We start from the raw sequence: 18,906 nt of genomic DNA on the forward strand, positions 1-18,906 counted from the left end.
TGACACTGAAATGACATCTCCATGCGGAAGACAGTGAGTGACCGCTTTGACAGAAGAGGAAACTGAGGCACAGAGAGGCCATCAGCCTTAAGGTCTGGCTGGCCAAGAGGTGGCCCTGACCGCAGGAGCGGGGACTTAGACTCGTTTGTTCTCTCCCTTGGGAAGGAAGGCGTGCAATGACCACGAAGTTAAGGACTCGGGGCCTCAGAAGGGAGGAAATGGCTCAGCTCAAGGAAGGTCAAAGGCTGAGGGCTGGGTCCAGCACGAGGTGTGCGGGTGGAGGGAGGGAAGCAAACGGGTTAATGAGACGGGGGCCTCCAGGCTGGGGACTCGAGGCGCAGGCGAGGTTTCCCCGGGCCTGGAAGCCTGCAGTGGGGGCAAAGCCCCAAGGGGTTAAGGGGCGGCGACAAGGGCGGGGCTAACGGGGGCGGGGCGGCGGGGGCGGGGCTTCGGCCGGCGGCGCGGCCCGGGGCGGGCACGAGTCGCCGCCGGGTCCCTGCGCCGCGGTCGAGCCCAGACGCCGCCGCAGCCCCGAGAGGCGCCGCCCGCCCCGTCCAGCCGCCGCGCGCAGGTAGGCGCCGCACCTCGGCTGCCCCGCGCCCCCGCGCCCCCGCGCCCCGCTGCCTCAGGCTCCGCGCCCGCCCGTCCCCGCCCCTCTCGGCTGCCCGCGCTCCCGCCGTCTCCGCGCCGACCGCGGCTCGGGGTCCGTCTCGCTGTCCCCGCGCGTCTCCGCTGGGTCTCTGGCCGCCGCCCCCTCTCCCTCCGGGTGCGCCCGCCCTTCTGCATCTCTGGAGGTCTCGGCGCCCCTTTCTCTCCCCGCTCTCCCCGCGTCTCCGTATCCCTTCCTTCTCCCCGCCTCCCCTGGCCTCTGTGCCTCAGTCTCTCGAACTCTCAACCCCTGTGGGTCTCTCTGTCTCCAACTCCACGGTTCTCCCCGTCTCTGTGCACCTCTGTGCCCTTTCCCTTCCTGTCTGGCTGCCTCTCTCTTGCGTTTCTGTCTCTTTCGCTCTGTCTGGAGACCCTGGTCTGGCACCTTCAGCCCACCGTCGTCTCATTCCAAATTCTCGCGCATCCCAGAGCTTTCCCCTGGGCTGAGGAGCTGCTTGGGAGTGTGTGTGTGTGTGTGTGTGTGTGTGGAGGAGTAGGGTTGCCACTTGGGCCAGGTGCACTCTGAGTGACGCTGTGACCCCAGTGCCCCCTTTAGAGAGTCACCCCACTGCTCCTGAGGTCCCACCCACCCCACCCTCCAATTTCAGGAATTCCTGGCTGGGGGGTGGACTTCCTCCCCCACTTCCTCCCTTCCAGGATTTGGCTAGGTCACCATTAACTCCTTCCTGCCTCCACCTCACTCCCCCCCCTCCCACCCCGCTTGAACTGGACAGCCCACCACCCCCGACAAGGCTGAGAGACAGTTCTGGAATTTCTGTGAGCCATTGTTGGTAGTGGGATGTGTATTGTGCACTCAGACAGGATGTGTGCTGGGGGATTGACTTGCTGGCACAGATGGAGATGATAGGGGCCCGCCCCACTAGTACCCCCCACCCCAGGGCCCTGCTACCCACCCCCCCTGAACCCACCAAGAGGGCACCTTCCAAGCTCTGTCTCTGTGAATGAACTCAACTTCGGGTTTGGGGGGAGGATGGGGAGGTTTTCCTTGGGGGGGTTCCTACTAGGAGGAAATAAGAGATGATGGGCTGCTCCTGAATTCTGGAAATCATAATCAAGAACCCATGAACGTAAAGTCTTTGAATGGAAGGATTCAGGACGTGAGAATGATCAGAGGGAGGACTGGGGCCGCACAAGCTCCAAATCAAAGATCCTCGGGATACATGAACACTTCAATCCAAAAAGATTAGTGTTGGAATCTTGGAAGCTTTCAGTGTTCAAAGCGGAGGAGCTCAAAGGGCTTATGGAGCCATCTAGGTCAAGCACCCATTTTACAGATGGGAAAACTGAGGCCCAAGAGCAGGAGTCCCCACAATGAATCCATGCCAGGCTGGGGGCTGGGACTCCGGTTCCACCGAAGCCCCAATCCAGAGACCTGGCTTCTTTTGCTGCCACTAAGTCGGATTAATTTGGGAAAAGAGGTCTTCACAGTGAGGAGGGAAGAATGCCAGGGTGAGTATGAACAGCTGGAATCCTGAGGGAAGCATTTTGAGAAGCAGAGAAGAGAAAATATTTCCAAAACCATGGTGGTAGGGAGGGGAGAGGGGACCAGAGTTGGTTTGGGTGGAAGGGTGGAGTTTCTGAAGGGGGAGGGAAGTGAGGGGGGTGCAGGGATTAACTCCCGCCTGCTTCTGTCTCCTGACCCTCCCCATGAAGCCCACTGCTCCCTCGGGACAGGCCCTATAATTTGGTTTGTGTCTAGACAAATAATAACTCAGCTGGTGTGAGCGAGCTGGGAGGGATGAGGGAAGGCCGGCAGGACAAGGGGTACGGAGGCAGCCTGAGCTCCTAGCAGGGTCCCCAGGCAGTGAGACTTTAGGAGCTCGGTGGAGGTGACAACTCACTCCCCCCAACCTCCCGCGAATCCCCAGAGTCTTGGAATTCCGTGCGACCTTAGACCTTTGGGGTGCTGGGCTGTGAGAAAGCAAAAGAGACAAGGGGGGAATAGGAAGTGGGGTTCACCATATATCTGAGTATGTTCCCATTTCTGTAAAAATGAAAAGGGAAATACGTATTCGTGTTTGCTGGGCCAAGATAATAATCGCTGAGAGTTTAATAATAGATTATGAAAGTCGTAGAATGTTTTAAAAAAATCATAGAGCGTTCTAACAATAGAACTTTAGAATCTTGGAATGTGAGACTCCTGGAATATTAGAAACTGAGGACGTGGAAAGCCGCTAAAATAATAATAATAGAATGAAGAAAGGTAAAGCGCTAGAATGTTTTAATAATAGAACGGTAAACCATGAACTGGACTAACTATAGATCCTGAGGATTTGAGAGAGCTGGAATGGACAGCGTTGGAGGGATAGAGGAGGAGGAGGGGAGGACCCCGGTGTCCCTTCTGGGGGGTGTGGGAATGAGGGGGTTGGGGGGGACTCCTTTGATAGAAATGGGGAAACTGAGCCCCAGTGAGGTGGTCATGGTGGCCTGACTGTCCCCCGGTTTCCGCCGGCCCGCCAGGGCACCAGGTGGGGAGCGAGGCGCGGTGATCACATTTCGTCCCCTAATGAGCAGACCGGAGCCTGCCGGTCCCCCGGGGCTTCCCAGGGGGTGGAGGTAAGCGGGAGCTTGCAGAGGAGGGAAGGGGGTGCAGAGAGGCGGCAGTCTGGTTGCTTCCAGGACAAGGCTGGTGAGTGAACCCTGAGGGTGACCAGGGATGTGGGAAGCCACATCACCTCTTCCTCTGGTCCTCTCGACTCTCCGGAGTCCTTTAACCTTGCTTGATTTCGGGGTGGCCGCTGGGGCGCAGGGACTTATCTGGCTTGAACAGCCAAGGCATGAAGTGGGGGCGGGGGGTCTGACCAGTCTTTCCTGTCCCTGCACTATCGCTCCACACTCGGTCTTATCTCCCTTCCCTGCCCTTCTGGGAGGGGCTAGTAGGGACCAGAGAGGGGGGACTGTGGGGTAAGGGGAGCTTTTTGTTAAAGATTTGGGGGTTGAATCGGCAATAAAGCTCAAGTAGGGGAGAAAACCCAGATCCCAGCTGAAGAGGAGCCGGACCTCCCCGCCTCCCGTCCTCCCCCCATCCCCCCCTCCCCGCCAGGAGCCTGGGGCAAGGGAATCAGAAGGGAGTCAGGTGATGGAGGGGCACAAAAGACGGCCACCTGCTTTTTGGCGGTGAGAAAGTCCTTGTCTCTTTTAGCAGATCCTCAAAGGGGGTTGACAGCCCCGGAAAGACTTGAGAACCATTGCAAGGAGCACTGGGAGTGAGAAGACAAAACATTCGGGGAAGGGGAAGCTCTCCGGTTAAGGTTAAGGACGGTTAAGGTTAGGTTAAGGTTAAGGACGATGGGAGATCTGCCCAGTCCTGACACATCGTGTGACTCAGACAACTGTCTGGCCACTCTGGGCCTCGGTTTCCCCATGTGTACCAGGAAGAGATCAGAAATAGCCTTGCACTCCCAGTTGGAGCATATGGACCTGTGGCACTGTGGAATTCTTAAGAGTCTCAGGCTCTGTGCTTTTGAGGGTTTCATGGTGGGCAGATCACAGGGGGGTAGGGGTGGGGAAGAGAGAGCTGGCTGCCCCTCCCCCATGCCCAGAATCCCCAGGAAGCAGGTGGGTTGAGGAGGGATGGGAGGAGGGTGAGATGAGCACCCAACCCATTCCTCCTGGAGGAAATTAGCAATGAGAAGTGTATTTCCTCTGGCTTCTGGAAATAAGTCTCATGCCTGTCTTACCCGCTTCCAGCTTCAGCTGAGCCCAGAGGGTCTGGACAGTGTTGGGTAAAGGGGACTCCTAGCCTTGGTTCCTTTCTTGTCTCAGCTCTCCTGTGCCCATGGAATAACAATTGTTCAAATGCTGCGTATGTTATAAATGATACTATGTCCTACCAAAGATTTTGTCTGTGATGGGACTAGTATAAAAGTTTGCCCCCCCACACCTCCTTTATGCAGAAGGAGAAACTGAGGGACGCCTGGGTGGCTCAGTGGTTGAGCACGTGCCTTCAGTTCAGGGCGTGATCCTGGGGTCCTGGCATCGAGTCCCCTATTGGGCTCCCCGTGGGGAGCCTGCTTCTACCCCTGCCTATGTCTCTGTGTCTCTCATGAATAAACAAATAAATAAATAAATAAATATCTTTAAAAAGGAGGAGAAACTGAGACTCTCAAAAAAGAATGAATTTTCTCCATGTTACAAGAAGAGGGAGAGACAGGTGAGAGAGGCGGATATCAGGGGTCAGGAAGAAGGGGAGACTGAGCAAGGGTTTTTTTTTTTTTTTTTTTTTTTTGAGTGACTTGGTCTGGGTGGAGAAGATTCAAAGGGAGGGGCCAGACTGCACTGTTCCAGCCTCGAGCAAGCCCTGTCTCCACCCTTTGTCCACAGGATCCAGGAACCTTTGTCCGTGAATCTGGGGTGGGGGAGATGCTGGGCTGCTAAGGACCCCACAGGAGGTAGGGAGGGCTTACTTAGGAGGACTCAGCTCTGACCTTTCATTTTTTTATTTTATATATTTTTAAAGATTTTACTTATTTATTCATGACAGACACACACACACAGAGGCAGAGGGAGAAGCAGGCTCCATGCAGGGAGCCTGACGCGGGACTCGATCCCAGGACTCCAGGATCATGTTTGGACCAAAGGCAGGTGCCAAACCGCTGAGCCACCCAGGGATCCCCAAAGATTGATTTTATTTATTTATTTATTTATTTATTTATTTATTTATTTATTTATGAAAGACACACAGAGAGAGGCAGAGACATAGGCAGAGGGAGAAGCAGGCTCCCTGCTGGGAACCAGACTCAGGACTCCATCCCAGGACCCCTCTGGGATCATGCCCTCAGCTGAAGGCAGAAGCTCAACCACTGAGCTACCCAAGTGTCCCAGCCCTGACCTTTTAAAGTCAATTATGCAGCGGATAGATCCTGCCCTTTTCACTTTTTCCCTCCCAAGCTCTTTTCCTGGGGACCCTGCAGGGGACTTCTTTGAACTTGTAGCTGCCTCAAGGGAAGAGGGAGCCTGCATTGTGGGATGGGCTGACCCATGCCTGTTCCTTCAACCCACAGTCATTTATGGAGTGTCTACTATATGCTGGGCCTCTCCAGTTGGTGCTGCTCCAGTTGGAGCAGTCAACACAAGGTTACTGCCCTCCTGGAATGTCCGTTTCAGATAGACAGACAGATGGGAACAAGATACAAGGTGATGTGAAGAGAGAGCCCTGGGGGTGGGTAGCATCTCTCTGAGGAAGTGCAGGAAGTGAGGTGGCTCAGTCCTGGGAAGATAGGAGAAAGAACAGAGGTTTTGAGGCTGAAAAGGTCACAGGCCTTGAGCCTGCTGAAGTGGGGGATGGAAGGGGGGGGGCAGAAGGTCAGGCAGTGCCTTGTCACCTGGGGCAAGGAGTTTGCATTTTACCCAAAGTTCAGTCTACTGGGAAGGCACTGGGAGATATCAAGCAGGGAAGTAAGGAGAGCTGATTTTCATGTTAAAAAGACCTCTGTGGTTGCCCTGTGGGAAGTGAGTTGAAGGAAGCCAGAATGGCAGCCAGGAAAGCAGAGGAGCTACTGCAACAGTCCGAGCAAGCCAAGCCGCCGTGATGGTGGTGCAGAGCAGGGAGTGGTGGGGGGATTCCCAGAGACATGCATGGATTGAGGGCTTATTGTGGAGGTAGGGCCAAGAGAACTCTCCGTGGAAAGATGCTTTGGCATCTGAGTGGTTCCTGAGAACCCGATGTGTGATATTGGGCTTATCCTTTCCCCTCTATGTGCCTTGGTTTCCTGATAAGTCCAATTGACTCAACCAGTGGTTTTTGGTTTTGTTTTTAAAGATTTTATTTACTTATTCATGAGAGACACAGAGAGAGAGGCAGAGACACAGGCAGAGGGAGAAGCAGGCTTGCTGTGGGACTCAATCCCAGGACCCCAGGATCACGCCCTGAGCCAAAGGCAGACGCTCAACCACTGAGCCACCCTGGTGCCCCTCAACCAGTGGCTTTCTAAGTGTGTCCTGGGGATTCTGCAGAGGTGGCCCCTCTCCCCCGACCTCATTTCATTGAAAACACAGAGCAGCTGCTTTTTCCCACTGTCTTAGAAAGGTTTCCAGTTTACGATCTTGTTTAAAATGATAGTAATAAGAATAATAAAAGCTTTCACAGGTTAAAAAACTAACCCCGTGCAAAGCCCTGGATAGAGTAGCTTCCAAAGTAGCCTCTGATTCGGGACTTCATTCCCCCACCCTTTGGGGCTGACAGTGATCAGGGGCTGGCCCATGACTGTCCTTTTCCCTGTGTTTGTGGGTCTTCCCAAGGGGGGAACAGGCCCAAGGTTGTCACTCAGGTGGAGCAGAGGCCATGTGGGAAGTGGTCCCGAGGGAGGACCATGGGCCCTGCTGCCAGGCCTTCCCCTTGCTGCCCAAATGTGATCACATCCAGCAGCCCCTACCCCCTACCCCAGGGCCCCTCTCTGTCCAGTTATTCTTGGGTGGAAACATGCACTGGCTGGAGAAAGAGTGAGAGCTGAGATGGTCCCTCTGTCATCATCAGGACCTTGGACAGGTCTCCGAACTGCTCTGTGCCTCAGTTTGTCAAATAGGAAGGATAACAGTGCTTTCCTCGCAGAGTTTCTGAACGTGTAATGAGTGATTACCCATAAAAGTGCTTAGGACAGGGTCTGCGATGTAGTAGGACTTCATTCGACTTTATCTGTTAATATCCATCGTCACCATCATCAAGAATGGGATGTCTTGAGTTAGCAGTGGAAGACTGGTCCCAGCCCTCCTTCCATCATGGCCTTGCTCTGCATCCTTGGTGGGAGTGAGCAGCCTTTCTGGGTTTCATCTCCATGTCTGGGAAATGATAGGATTGCATTTTACACGGTGCATTTTACATGGTTTCTGGAAGCAAGTTCTAAAATCTGAGTTAAGTGTTTAACATCTATCAGGGGGCAGCCTGGGTGGCTCAGTGGTTTAGCACCCGCCTTCAACCCAGGGCGTGATCGTGGAGACCCGGGATCGAGTCCAATGTCGGGCTCCCTTCATGGAGCCTGCTTCTCCCTCTGCCTGTGTCTTTGCGCCTCTCTCTCTCTCTCTCTTTCTTTCTCTCTCTCTCTGTCTCTCATGAATAAATAAATAAAATCTTAAAAAAAACATATATCAGGGAACATAGACCTGAGCCCCCGAATCTGCAGTTATAGAGATGTGTTTCTTAGAATGAGGCCCAATTAAGTATTGTCTGGGCTCTGCAGCCCACAGCTTATGGTGAGGGTTGTAGGGAGAATGGGGTGCCCCTGACTCCCCTCACCGCAGAACTCTCTCTCCACAGGCACTGTCAAGTCAGCTTTGAACGGTGAGACGGGCCACCTCATCCCATCTGCTCAGCTCCCACCAAGACCAAGCTGGAGCCCCTCCCCTGCCCCCTTCAAATTCCTCACTCCATCCGTAGTCCTCCATAATAGCCCTTGCTCACCTTCTTCCTAAACACCCTGATCACATTTCCCAGACCAAGGACACCCCTCCATAGTCTTCTCTTCACTGGTTACCTTGTTTGTTTCCTTATTTCTTACTGGGGTCCTGGGAAGCGCCAGCACCCTGACTGACCTTGCCTGGTATTCTCAACCCTCCCTAACTGTAGTCTGTCCTGTCTCAAAACTACCTCATAGATTTTACGCATCTTCTAGTACATTCCACCCCTGCCACTGTAACATGGCCACACGTGCTTTCTACATCCTGTACAAATAGGTCTCTTCCCACTGCCCAATGATGCCTTCATCTCCTCCATAAACACCCCCCTCAGCCAATTTTTGTGCTACCCTAATAATGCCCTCATTGACGCTCTGTTTGGGTCTATAAACGCCCCCTTGACAAAGCTCTTTTTTTAAAAATCCTGACATTCCCCCCACCCCCCGAGCCTCCCTCCTATCTTAATTCTATCCTTCCTCCAATTTTTCACCTCTCAAGCTCTACCCTTCCCTGCCCAGGCTGGCCCACAATTCACCGTCACCCTCACCTCTTCTCTGTGGACTGCCCCCCATCATGTCCCCCTGAGCCTCCAAGGAGGGGGCTCAGGGGGCCCAATGGCCTCCCGCCCCCTGTGGCCCCACAGCCCCCGTGGGCCAGGGGAAGTGCCTGGAAAGCCCCAGTGCCGAGGATGGGCAACCGCACGTGGGAGGGCTGCCACGTGGACTCGCGCGTGGACCACCTGTTCCCGCCGTCCCTCTACATCTTCGTCATCGGGGTGGGGCTGCCCACCAACTGCCTGGCCCTGTGGGCAGCCTACCGCCAGGTGCGGCAACGCAACGAGCTGGGTGTGTACCTGATGAACCTCAGCATCGCTGACCTGCTGTACATCTGCACGCTGCCCCTGTGGGTCGACTACTTCCTGCACCACGACAACTGGATCCACGGCCCCGGCTCCTGCAAGCTCTTCGGGTTCATCTTCTACACCAACATCTACATCAGCATCGCCTTCCTGTGTTGCATTTCCGTGGACCGCTACCTCGCGGTGGCCCACCCACTGCGGTTCGCCCGCCTGCGCCGCGTCAAGACTGCGGTGGCCGTGAGCTCCGTGGTCTGGGCCACGGAGCTGGGGGCCAACTCCGCACCCCTGTTCCACGACGAGCTCTTCCGTGACCGCTACAACCACACCTTCTGCTTCGAGAAGTTCCCCATGGAGGGCTGGGTGGCCTGGATGAACCTCTACCGGGTCTTCGTAGGGTTCCTCTTCCCGTGGGCCCTCATGCTGCTGTCGTACCGGGGCATCCTGCGGGCCGTGCGGGGCAGCGTGTCCACCGAGCGCCAGGAGAAGGCCAAGATCAAGCGGCTGGCGCTCAGCCTCATCGCCATCGTGCTGGTGTGCTTCGCGCCCTACCACGTGCTCCTGCTCTCGCGCAGCGCCGTCTACCTGGGCCGCCCCTGGGACTGTGGCTTCGAGGAGCGTGTCTTCTCAGCCTACCACAGCTCGCTGGCCTTCACCAGCCTCAACTGCGTGGCCGACCCCATCCTCTACTGCCTCGTCAACGAGGGTGCCCGCAGCGACGTGGCCAAGGCCCTGCACAATCTGCTCCGTTTCCTGGCCAGTGACAAGCCACAGGAGATGGCCAACGCCTCGCTGACCCTGGAGACCCCGCTCACTTCCAAGAGGAACAGCATGGCCAAGGCCATGGCAGCTGGCTGGGCGGCCGTGCCGCCCTCCCAAGCGGACCAGGTTCAGCTGAAGATGCTGCCGCCGGCGGCACAGTGAATCTCCACTGGGACAGCACCCCCCCCCCCCATGTTATCCCACAGTCCCTTCCCTGCTGGTCGGGTGTACGCAAATTTATGTAAATAAGGCAGTGTTAATATTCATGAGCAGAAGCACCAGGGTAACTAGTGAGGTCGGTGAGGTTGGTGGGTCACTGGTCAATCATCATCCTCCACTGAGATCCCCTAGGGATTCAGTCGAACTGTGCCTAGCGCTGTCCTGGGTGGTGCTAAGTGACTACAGGGGTGACAAATGACAATGCTGGCTGGCCTTCCTTCATATGCTCCCACTTTAATCAGGGAGACAGACCTGTCCCCAGATGATGATCCAGAGTGGGTAGGACTCAGACAGGTGAGCCCAGAGGGCATCTGACCCAGTCTGAGGGTCACAGAAGGCTTCCTGGAGGAGGGAACAAGTAAATTAAGTCAAACATTTGGTTTGTTATCCAGAGGATAACAACAAAGAGGGGGATAAAAGGATGATTTTCAACAAGGAGGTAAAACTGAGTGGCTGAAGGGGAATGTGGAAGAAAAAATTCACTGAGGGTATAGAGTGGGTCATTTTCACCCCTGGGAAGTCCCTGGTCGTCTAAGGGAGTAGGGGTATGAAGAACAAGTGTGAGTTTCTAGATAAATAACATTCTCCAAGTCAGGGCTGGAAGGAGGAGGGAGGCTGTCAGAACCCAAGTAAAGTCCAATCAGGGCAGACTGGCTGGAAGAGCAGTGAGCAGGACAGGCTTTTGAAGAGGCTCAGGACAAAAAAAGGATATTTATTCATTCATTCAACAGAAATTTATTTATATCCACTCTTGGCCCAGTCCTGTGCTGGCTGGGGCTGGGGACACAAAGGTGACCAGGACAGCCTGGGCCCCACCCTTATGGGGTTCACAGGAAACAAGTAATAAAAATAAATATAATGTTTGGAATCGATAAGTGTACTGGGGAAAAATAAAGCCAAGTGAGGGGAGAGGGAATGACATGGACTCTGATCTAGAGAAAGAGGTGAAGAGACTGCTCACTGGAAGGCAACATTGGGACAAAGAACAGGGGAGGGGGTCAGCCCTGTGGCTGTGGGGGAGTGGAAGAGGACTTCAGGCAGAGAAATGAGTGCAAAGCCCCTGGAGCTAGAGAGTGCCTGAGTTTTGAGTGGGGCTAATGGAGCAGGCGCTGCTGGAGCAGGGGGAGGTCGGGAGGGGTGCAGCTGAACCAGGGGGAGGCCAGGTGGGTGAGAGGAATGGATGGTGATTAATGGTACTGGCAAGGGATGGGGCCAATCTTTCCATCTTTCGGGGCTTGTAGGTCCTGGTGAGAATTTTGCCTTTTACTCAGAAGTAAAGGGGAGCCACAAGATGGCTCTTAGCAGAGGAGGGATGGGATTTGACTTAAATATTAACAGGATCCTGCTGGCTGGCTGGCTGCTGAGTGGGCAACAGAATATGTGAGGGGCAGAAGCTGGGAGGTGAGAGGTTGCAGTTGTCTGGGCCGGGCCGGGGCCGGAGATGCTGGCAGCTGAAAGGGGGTGGAGGTGGGGGGAGTGAGCAAGGAACAGTGGTTAACTTTGGGATTTATTTTGAAGGGATACTTCAAAATGATGGAAGAAGCATCCATCATTTTGATACTTTCGGGATTATGTAACATGAGCCCCTTGCCCATCCTGAGAAAAGGGTGACCAGGGAGCCTGAACTGCTGGGACCTGTGGGAATGATCCCAGGCCCTATTCCAGGCGGTCACCAGAGAGGCCAAATGACTAGGCCAGGGTCACACAGCGGGTGAGTCAGCACTGGGATTATCCTGGGCTCCTTTCCCCCTCTCCATCATCTCTGCCTCTGTTCCCATGCCCCAGGGTGGCTGAGGCTGCCTGCCTTGGCTGACGGTGTCACCCTCCTTTTGCTGGCCCTCAGGGATCACCAGGAACGGCCATCCTTCCATTAACCCGGCTGGAGAGCAGGAGGAAGCACCCAGCCCTGGACAGGCCTTGCCCTTTCTGACAGGTCACCTCCCGCCCTTCCTCCCAATGGATATGTAACAGGCTCCAAGCTCCTGATGAGACATGAAGGTCCTCCTCCTACGCACATGCAGCCTCTTGTCCCAGAAGTTCCCAGAAAAGGTTCCTGGAAACCCTTCTCAGAGAAGAAAGAGGAGGGAGGACGGGAATGAGAAAAATAAATGTATTTAATGAGGAAAATGGTTTTGCAGGAGGGGGGTTACTGAGATGCAGGAAGTTGGGGCTTTGGTATTGGGTGTGGAGAGAAAAGAGGGAAGCCTGGGATCTATGGGGCCTAGTAATTTTCCTACCCCAAAGCCATAAAGCTACTGGGATGGAGATGTAAGGGGCCAGAACCTTTTGGAACACCATCCCCTCGGAGTCAGATGAAAGCTTGCCCTCTACCTTTCCAACCAAATGCTCATTCCTATTCATTCAATAAATATTTATTGAGCATCTACTGTGTGCCAGGCACTGTTCTAGGAGTTGAGCAAACAGTAGTGAAATAAACAGAAAAAAAAAAGTCACGTACAGTTTGGAAGCTTCCTGAACCCATCATGGGGGACCTCAGCCCCCGAGTAGGTCTCTGGGCCCCTAACACCCCCAGGAATCAGGAGAAGACTTGGCTGGGACTCAAGAAATCCTGGCCTTGGCTCCATTCTGATTACCCCTGGAGCTTTAGGTAAATCCTTTTCTTCCTCTGGCCTCGGTTGGCTAGTCTGTAAAATGGGGAGGGGCTCAGTCCCACATAGATAATGGACCTTGAATAGGCCCCAAGCTGTCACACCTTCAGTCCAGAAGGGATCTTGGGGAAGGGTTGTGGGTTTTTTATTTGTTTGTTTTTTTTTTTTTGGGGTCTGTTTTCGTTTTTTGTTTGTTTGGTTTTTTAAAGATTTTATTTATTTGAGAGAAAGAGTGGGGGCAGAGGGAGGGACAGAAGAGAGAGCGAATCTCAAAGACTCCTGGCTGAGCCCAGAACCTGACCCGTGGGGCTCGATCTCACGACCCTGAGATCATGACCCCAGCTAAAATCAAGAGCCAGACTCTGAACTGACAGAGCCGTCCAGGCGCCCCGGAAGGGTTGTTTTTATGGGGTCTTGGCAGGAATTTAGAATATTTGGGTTCATGCATGTCAGTATCATCATTACTGATGGAGGAACGGAGGTCCATCGTGTCAGGCATTTGACAAAGGACATTAAAGGAGTCAGAGTGGACGCAGAGGAAAGCCCTGGGTCCCCTGGAAAACCCCAGGGGTCCCTGACTCTGCCTTCTGTTGGGTTGTTTCCTCCTACACACTGCTCCTCTGCCCTCTCCTCTCCCTCTCCTAGGCCCTCTCAATTACCCATCAAGACTCCACCATCCAGAAGTTTCTCTCAACCCCTTCCTGACCTTGTTTATATGATTTTGCTCCCTGCTGGCTAAGGGAGGACAGTCTGGGACATGTCCTTAAACTCCTTCTTGAGCCAGTTCCCTGGGGACCCTCACCCACCAGTAGAGGAAGTGGGGCTGCCTGAGAACGGGTGAGGTTTCATTAGCCAAGACTCCGGCTATCACCTTCTGTGGGCTGAGAGACCTTCTACCAGCAGTCCCCCCCACCCCCCACCCCGGGGCCCCTGTCTGGGCCTCAACTGGTCAGTTATTCAGGAAAGGGCTGGATTAGCTATTTCTGGGGATGAAATGCACCGTCAGGCTGGAGTGAGCGATGTCAGTGTTCAGACCCGTAGAGCAATACGGAATGTTCCTCGAGGGCTTACTGTCACTGGCACCATTCTAAGCACTTAGCACGGTTCACTCCCTGTTTTCACAGGCAAGATTCGCACGCAAGCCTTACTACTCCCCAACACGGCTGTTATTATTTTTCAAGATTTTATTTTTATTTATTCCTGAGACACACAGAGAGAGACAGAGAATGTTGGCAGAGGGAGAAGCAGGCTCCCTGCAAGGAGCCTGATACGGGTCTCAACCCCAGGACCCTGGGATCACGACCTGTGCCAAAGGCGGACGCTCAACCCGAGCCATCCAGGTGCACCGGTTAGGTGTTATTAAAATTCCCACTTTGCAGACGGGAATACTGATGCCCAGAAAGGTGACGTCACTGGCCTCACACCAGCATGTAAATGGCGGAGCTGGGAATTCCCAGCCCAGGTCCTTCACTACACGGTCGGTTTCTTCTTACTCCCAGTGAGAGCTCTCATCTGCGGGGAAAGCGTATTTGGGACTCATTAGCCCTAATTAGGACTAATGAAGAGCCTCCTCCAAGCGGGGAAGCCACCTAGGTACAAGACGTCACGAAGGAACACGGTGACAGCAGCCAAGACGGGCGTGGGAATCCAACCACGCTCCCGCGAACGGCCGTTTAACGGCACCGCCCCCTGACCCGCCTCACTTCCGCCTTTTATTTGCATATTCAGCGATCGGACGACAGGCGTCAGCGTCGACGCGGTGACATCAGAGAGCGCCCCTGCAGTGCTCCACCCCTGAGCGTACGCACGTACGCACGCACGGAGACGAGCGGGCGGGGGAGGAGGGAGAGATCGGAGGCGCCCCGCCCAGTGAGCAAGCTTGCGCGTGCCCCGTGCGACCGCCAAGATGGTGGTGGGCGCGTTCCCTATAGCGAAGCTGCTATACCTGGGCATCCGGCAGGTCAGCAAGCCGCTTGCCAACCGCATTAAGGAGGCCGCCCGCCGAAGCGAGTTCTTCAAGACCTATATCTGCCTCCCGCCGGCTCAGCGTGAGTTTGACCCCACGTCCCTCTACCCTTTCCATTCTCCAACCCCTTTCTGGTGGTTGTTCAGGGGATGGCTTCTGTTTACAACCAATCACAGCCTCAACCGGCAAAGTCCTGTAGCCAATAGGGAGGTTCCTTGGAAGAAGGGCAGGCAGGTAGCCCAATAGTAAGAACGGCCGTGGGGCAGGGGGCGGGGCAGGGTGCTGGTGCCCTAGTTGGGAATACCAGCCAATAGAAGAAGAGAGCGCGTGGAGACTGACGTGTGGACGAACCAATAGTACGGGGGACAGGAGTAACGTGGGTGGGACATCCCTGGACGGAGAGGAGGTAGGGGCGGGACCGAGGACGGACTGGACCTGGTCGTTTGTCAGGCCATCCCTAGATAGTTTGGTTTCCTAAACCCCACTCCCTGCCTCAGTTTCTCTCCCGTCCTGGGAGGTGAGATGCCTGGCATGGCGTTCAGGGAGGGTTTCATGGCAGAGGAGACCTCTGTGCTGGGACCTGAAGGGTGAGGAGAATCTCATCAGACAACAGGCTGGGGATGATGTCGAGGGAGAGCGGGGAGCTTGCTCCAAGGCCAGATGGTTGAGGGGAACGTACCTGTTTTCCTTCTAAGTCTGGGTGCTTAAAGTTTGCAGAATTGGCGGTCCTTTGGTGTTTAGTGGGGCCTCCTCCAGAAGTGCAGATCTTCGGAAGGGAGAAGTTACCAGAGTGCTCTCCTGTGGGCTCTCATTTGACCCTCACTTTTTTTTTTTTTTTTTTTTAAGATTTTATTTATTTGTTCATGAGAGATACACAGAGGCAGAGGGACAAGCAGGTTCCCTGCGGGGAGCCTGATGAGGAACTTGATCCCAAGACCCCGGGATCATGACCTGAGCCGAAGGCAGTCACTCAACCACTTTGCCACCTCCTTGCCCGGACCCTCACACTGTTTTTGTCCCCATATCAGGGAGGGGAAACGACTCCCCCCAGGTTGCAGAAGAGAAAATGTGCCTTGACACCAGAAGTGAATTGCGTGGGTCACACATGGGAGTTTGTGCAGAGTCAGGACTGAAACCCTGCACTGCGGGTTCCCAGGGCTGGTTTCTGTTTCCTGCCACTGCTTTTCTCCTAAACACTGTGATGTGTCTTAGCGCCGTGGGGTAGAAAGTGACTTCTTGGGTGGGACTGACATGGATTCTAATCTGGTCCCGACGACTCCTGAGTCACTTACCCCTCAGAGCTTCGCTTTCTCTTCTGTACGATGGGTTATATATGATAGCAACATTTAATGGGCACTTGCTTTGTGCCAGGCCCTATGCTAAGCATTGCATAGTCTTTCAGCACTAAATCCTCAAATTATGAGGTAGACCCTGTTATTATTCCCATTTTGTGTATAGGCTGTATGTGCATTTATGCTGTAAATAATACTTACGATGTTGTGAGGAGTAAATGGATATAAAATGTTAAGTCAGTGGGTGGCACAAAGATATGGCTGTTGTATAGATGTTAGAAAAGAAAAAAAAGCGAAAAATCTTGTCCTTGGGGATTTTACATTCTTGGGGCAGGGATGGGGGGAACCGACCAAAAAAATAAATTGTGAAAATATGAATTATATTAGATAGCAGTACTTGCTCTGGAGAAAACATCAGGGATGCAAAAAGAGGACTGTCTGGGGGGAAGGCTGAAAGTTTAGATGGGGGGTCAGGGAGACCTCATTGGGAATAAGGGGGAGAGGAAGGAGCAAGCTGTGCAGGTATCTGAGAAAGAGCATTCTTGCACATGCAAAGGCCCTGAGGTGAGAGTTTGCCTGGTATGTGTGATGAACAGCCAGGAGGCCTGAGCAAAGGGACGGGGACTGAAGAGAGAAGGAAGTAGTGGAAAGAGGGGCAGATTGTGCAGGGATTGTGGACCACTTCAGTGCTTTGGCTTTACTCCCAAGCGGATGAGACTCACTGAAGGCTATTAGCAGAGGAAGGACACGGTCTGAGGCACAGGTTGATAGGATCCCTTTGGCAATCATAGGGTTAGGTGGTGTTGTTGTTTTTTTTTTCTTAAAGATTTTATTTATGAGAGAGAGAGAGAGAGGCAGAGACACAGGCAGAGGGAGAAGCAGGCTCCATGCAGGGAGCCCGATGTGGGACTTGATCCCGGGACTCCAGGGTCACACCCTGGGCTGAGGGTGGCGCTAAACCGCAGAGCCACCCAGGCTGCCCCATAGGGTGAGGTTAGATGCAGGGAGGAGGTCAGCATGGTACTCCAGGTGGGAAGTGAGTGGGAAGGAGAGGTCAGTTTCTGAAGACATTTTCTCCCCTTCTTTTTATTTATTTTTTTTTTATTTTTTGCAGGTTGAATCACTGTGTTTTACTAAGTGTACAGGTCCACTGGGCATCCAAACAGGTCCCAGTGGCAGTAGAACTTTCCAGAACCTTCCACATGCATCCCTGCTGTCCGATTCCACCCCTGAAGCCCCTGGGCAAACCCGGGCGGGCCCCATCCCCCCCTTCTTTTTAAAATTTCAGACCCTCAGAACAGTTGTAAGAAAGAATGGTGGTAAAAGGGCACCTGGCTGGCTCAGTGGGAAGGGCATGTGACGCTGGATATCGGGATCAGGTGTTCAAACCCCATGTTGATAGTACAGATTACTAAAAATAAACTTTAAAAAAAGCTTAAGTTATTAAAAATAAAATTATATACCCTTCACCACCTAGTTCATCAGTTGTTAGCTGCCAACAGATTTGCCTTGTCATCACTCTTGTATATGTATGTATGTATATATGTATACACACACTTTTTTTCTGAACAGTTTGAAAATAAATTGTGGACGTAACACTTTACTCCTAAATATTTTAGCCAGTGTTTCCAAAGAACAAAAACATTTTTGTATATAACACAGCACCAGTATCACATGTGAAAAATTTAACATTGATACCAATGATATTGATAACAATATTATTTAATATATAACTAATATTTAATATATATAGCTCATATTCTGATTTCTCCAGTTATCTGCAAAATGTCCTTTTTTTGGCTCTTTATCATTATTTTTAATCTAAAGTCTGCTCAAGGATCATGCACCGTATTTGATTGTCTTCTTTTCTTTTCTTTTCTTTTCTTTTCTTTTCTTTTCTTTTCTTTTCTTTTCTTTCTTTTTTCTTTTTTCTTTCGTATTTATTCATGAAAAGACAGAGAGGCAGAGACACAGGCAGAGGGAGAAGCAGGCTCCCTGTGGGGAGCCTGATACGGGACTTGCTCCCAGGACTCTGGGATTGCAACCTGAGCTAAAGGCAGACACTCAACCACTGAGCCACCCAGGTGTCCCTGTCATGCCTCTTTAATATCCTTCAATCTATAGCATGGCTCAGCCATCCTACCCACTGCCTGTCTTTGTAAATAAAGTTTTATTGGCACACAGCCACACTCATTGGTTTGCATCTTGTCTGTGGCTGTGGTATTGGGTTTTATGGCCCACAAATCTAAAATATTGACTCTGTGGCCTTTTATGGGAAAAGTTTGCTGATCCTGCTCTATACTGGTATTCTTGTTTTTTCTCTTCTTCTTCTTCTTTTTTTTTTTAATGGCATTGCCATTTGGAAGAATCCAAGCCGGGTTGTCCCATAGTGTCGCACAATCTGGAGTTTTCTGATTGCTTCCTCTGATTTGATTCACACTGAGCATCTTTGGCACAAACACCACACACACGATGGTGTGTCTAAGGACATCACCTCAGGGGGCTCCTGATGGCTGTTTGTTCCGTCATTTGTGATGGTGACTTGGATCCCTTAGCTAAGGTGGTGACCGCTGAAAGACCACCTTTCCTTTTCCCCTTAGGAATAAATACCCAGTAGATTTGTTTGGAAGGCAGCACTGGCAGGATTTCCCCTGGAGTGGGTGTGACAGGGCCAAGTGAAGGAGGAGCGCGTTGGACAGAAAGGACCAGAGGCTCAATTTGATGACCAGGGTTTAGTTGACAATGCTATTACACATTGGGCTGCACTGACTGATTATATTTATACTTTAAAAATTATGCTATTAATTAAAAAAAGAAAAAGAAAAAGAAAAAGAAAAAGAAAAAAAAACTTATGCTGTTACCATCCTCACACAGCTGTTTGCCCTTTGCTGTGCGCCCCTCCTCCCCCCTCTCCCCCCACATCCCCGGCCAGGCCCGTGTGATTGGAATTTTCCAGCACCTATAGCAGCTGTGTGTTCTCCTGGGTTAGGCCTCTGGTGCTGACCAGCGCATCTAGCATCTGTGTCTCTGGCTGAGGTTCTTTTGACTCAGCAGGGTAGGGCTGGCTGTCTTCTCTCAGTGTAGGCTGGGGTGGGAAGGGTGGACGCCTGAGGAAAGAACAGTAAGTGTAAGAAGCATAAATCA

General features: G+C 52.8%; 2 protein-coding genes and 1 long non-coding RNA gene across 4 annotated transcripts in view; 2 read left to right on the plus strand and 1 right to left on the minus strand.

The window, feature by feature from the left end:
- The first annotated feature begins 459 nt into the window (after positions 1-459).
- Positions 460-12,281, plus strand: GPR4 (G protein-coupled receptor 4). 2 transcript variants are annotated; one of them, XM_072774483.1, is made up of 2 exons: positions 460-571; positions 7,922-12,281. In XM_072774483.1, exon 2 carries the CDS (start codon positions 8,747-8,749, stop codon positions 9,836-9,838), a length of 1,092 nt encoding a protein of 363 aa, XP_072630584.1. In that variant the 5' UTR covers positions 460-571; positions 7,922-8,746; the 3' UTR covers positions 9,839-12,281. The 2 variants fall into 2 exon arrangements, with proteins under 2 accessions (XP_072630584.1, XP_072630586.1); XM_072774485.1 differs by lacking the exon at positions 460-571 and adding an exon at positions 1,669-2,118.
- A 1,389-nt stretch (positions 12,282-13,670) lies between these two features.
- On the minus strand, positions 13,671-14,750 carry LOC140603854 (uncharacterized). Its single transcript, XR_012006840.1, has 2 exons — positions 14,450-14,750; positions 13,671-14,016 (listed from the first exon to the last, which is right to left on the minus strand). It is a non-coding gene; the product is annotated as an uncharacterized lncRNA (long non-coding RNA).
- Positions 14,292-18,906, plus strand: part of OPA3 (outer mitochondrial membrane lipid metabolism regulator OPA3) — a 47,305-nt gene continuing 42,690 nt past the window's right edge. Inside the window, exon 1 of the mRNA XM_072774513.1 lies at positions 14,292-14,552. Within this exon, the coding sequence (XP_072630614.1) occupies positions 14,411-14,552 (142 nt within the window). The 5' untranslated portion in view covers positions 14,292-14,410. The remainder of the gene's footprint in view (positions 14,553-18,906) is intronic.

Source organism: Canis lupus, chromosome 1, assembly GCF_048164855.1.
Source record: "Canis lupus baileyi chromosome 1, mCanLup2.hap1, whole genome shotgun sequence".
In the NCBI taxonomy this organism is placed as follows: Eukaryota; Metazoa; Chordata; class Mammalia; order Carnivora; family Canidae; genus Canis; species Canis lupus.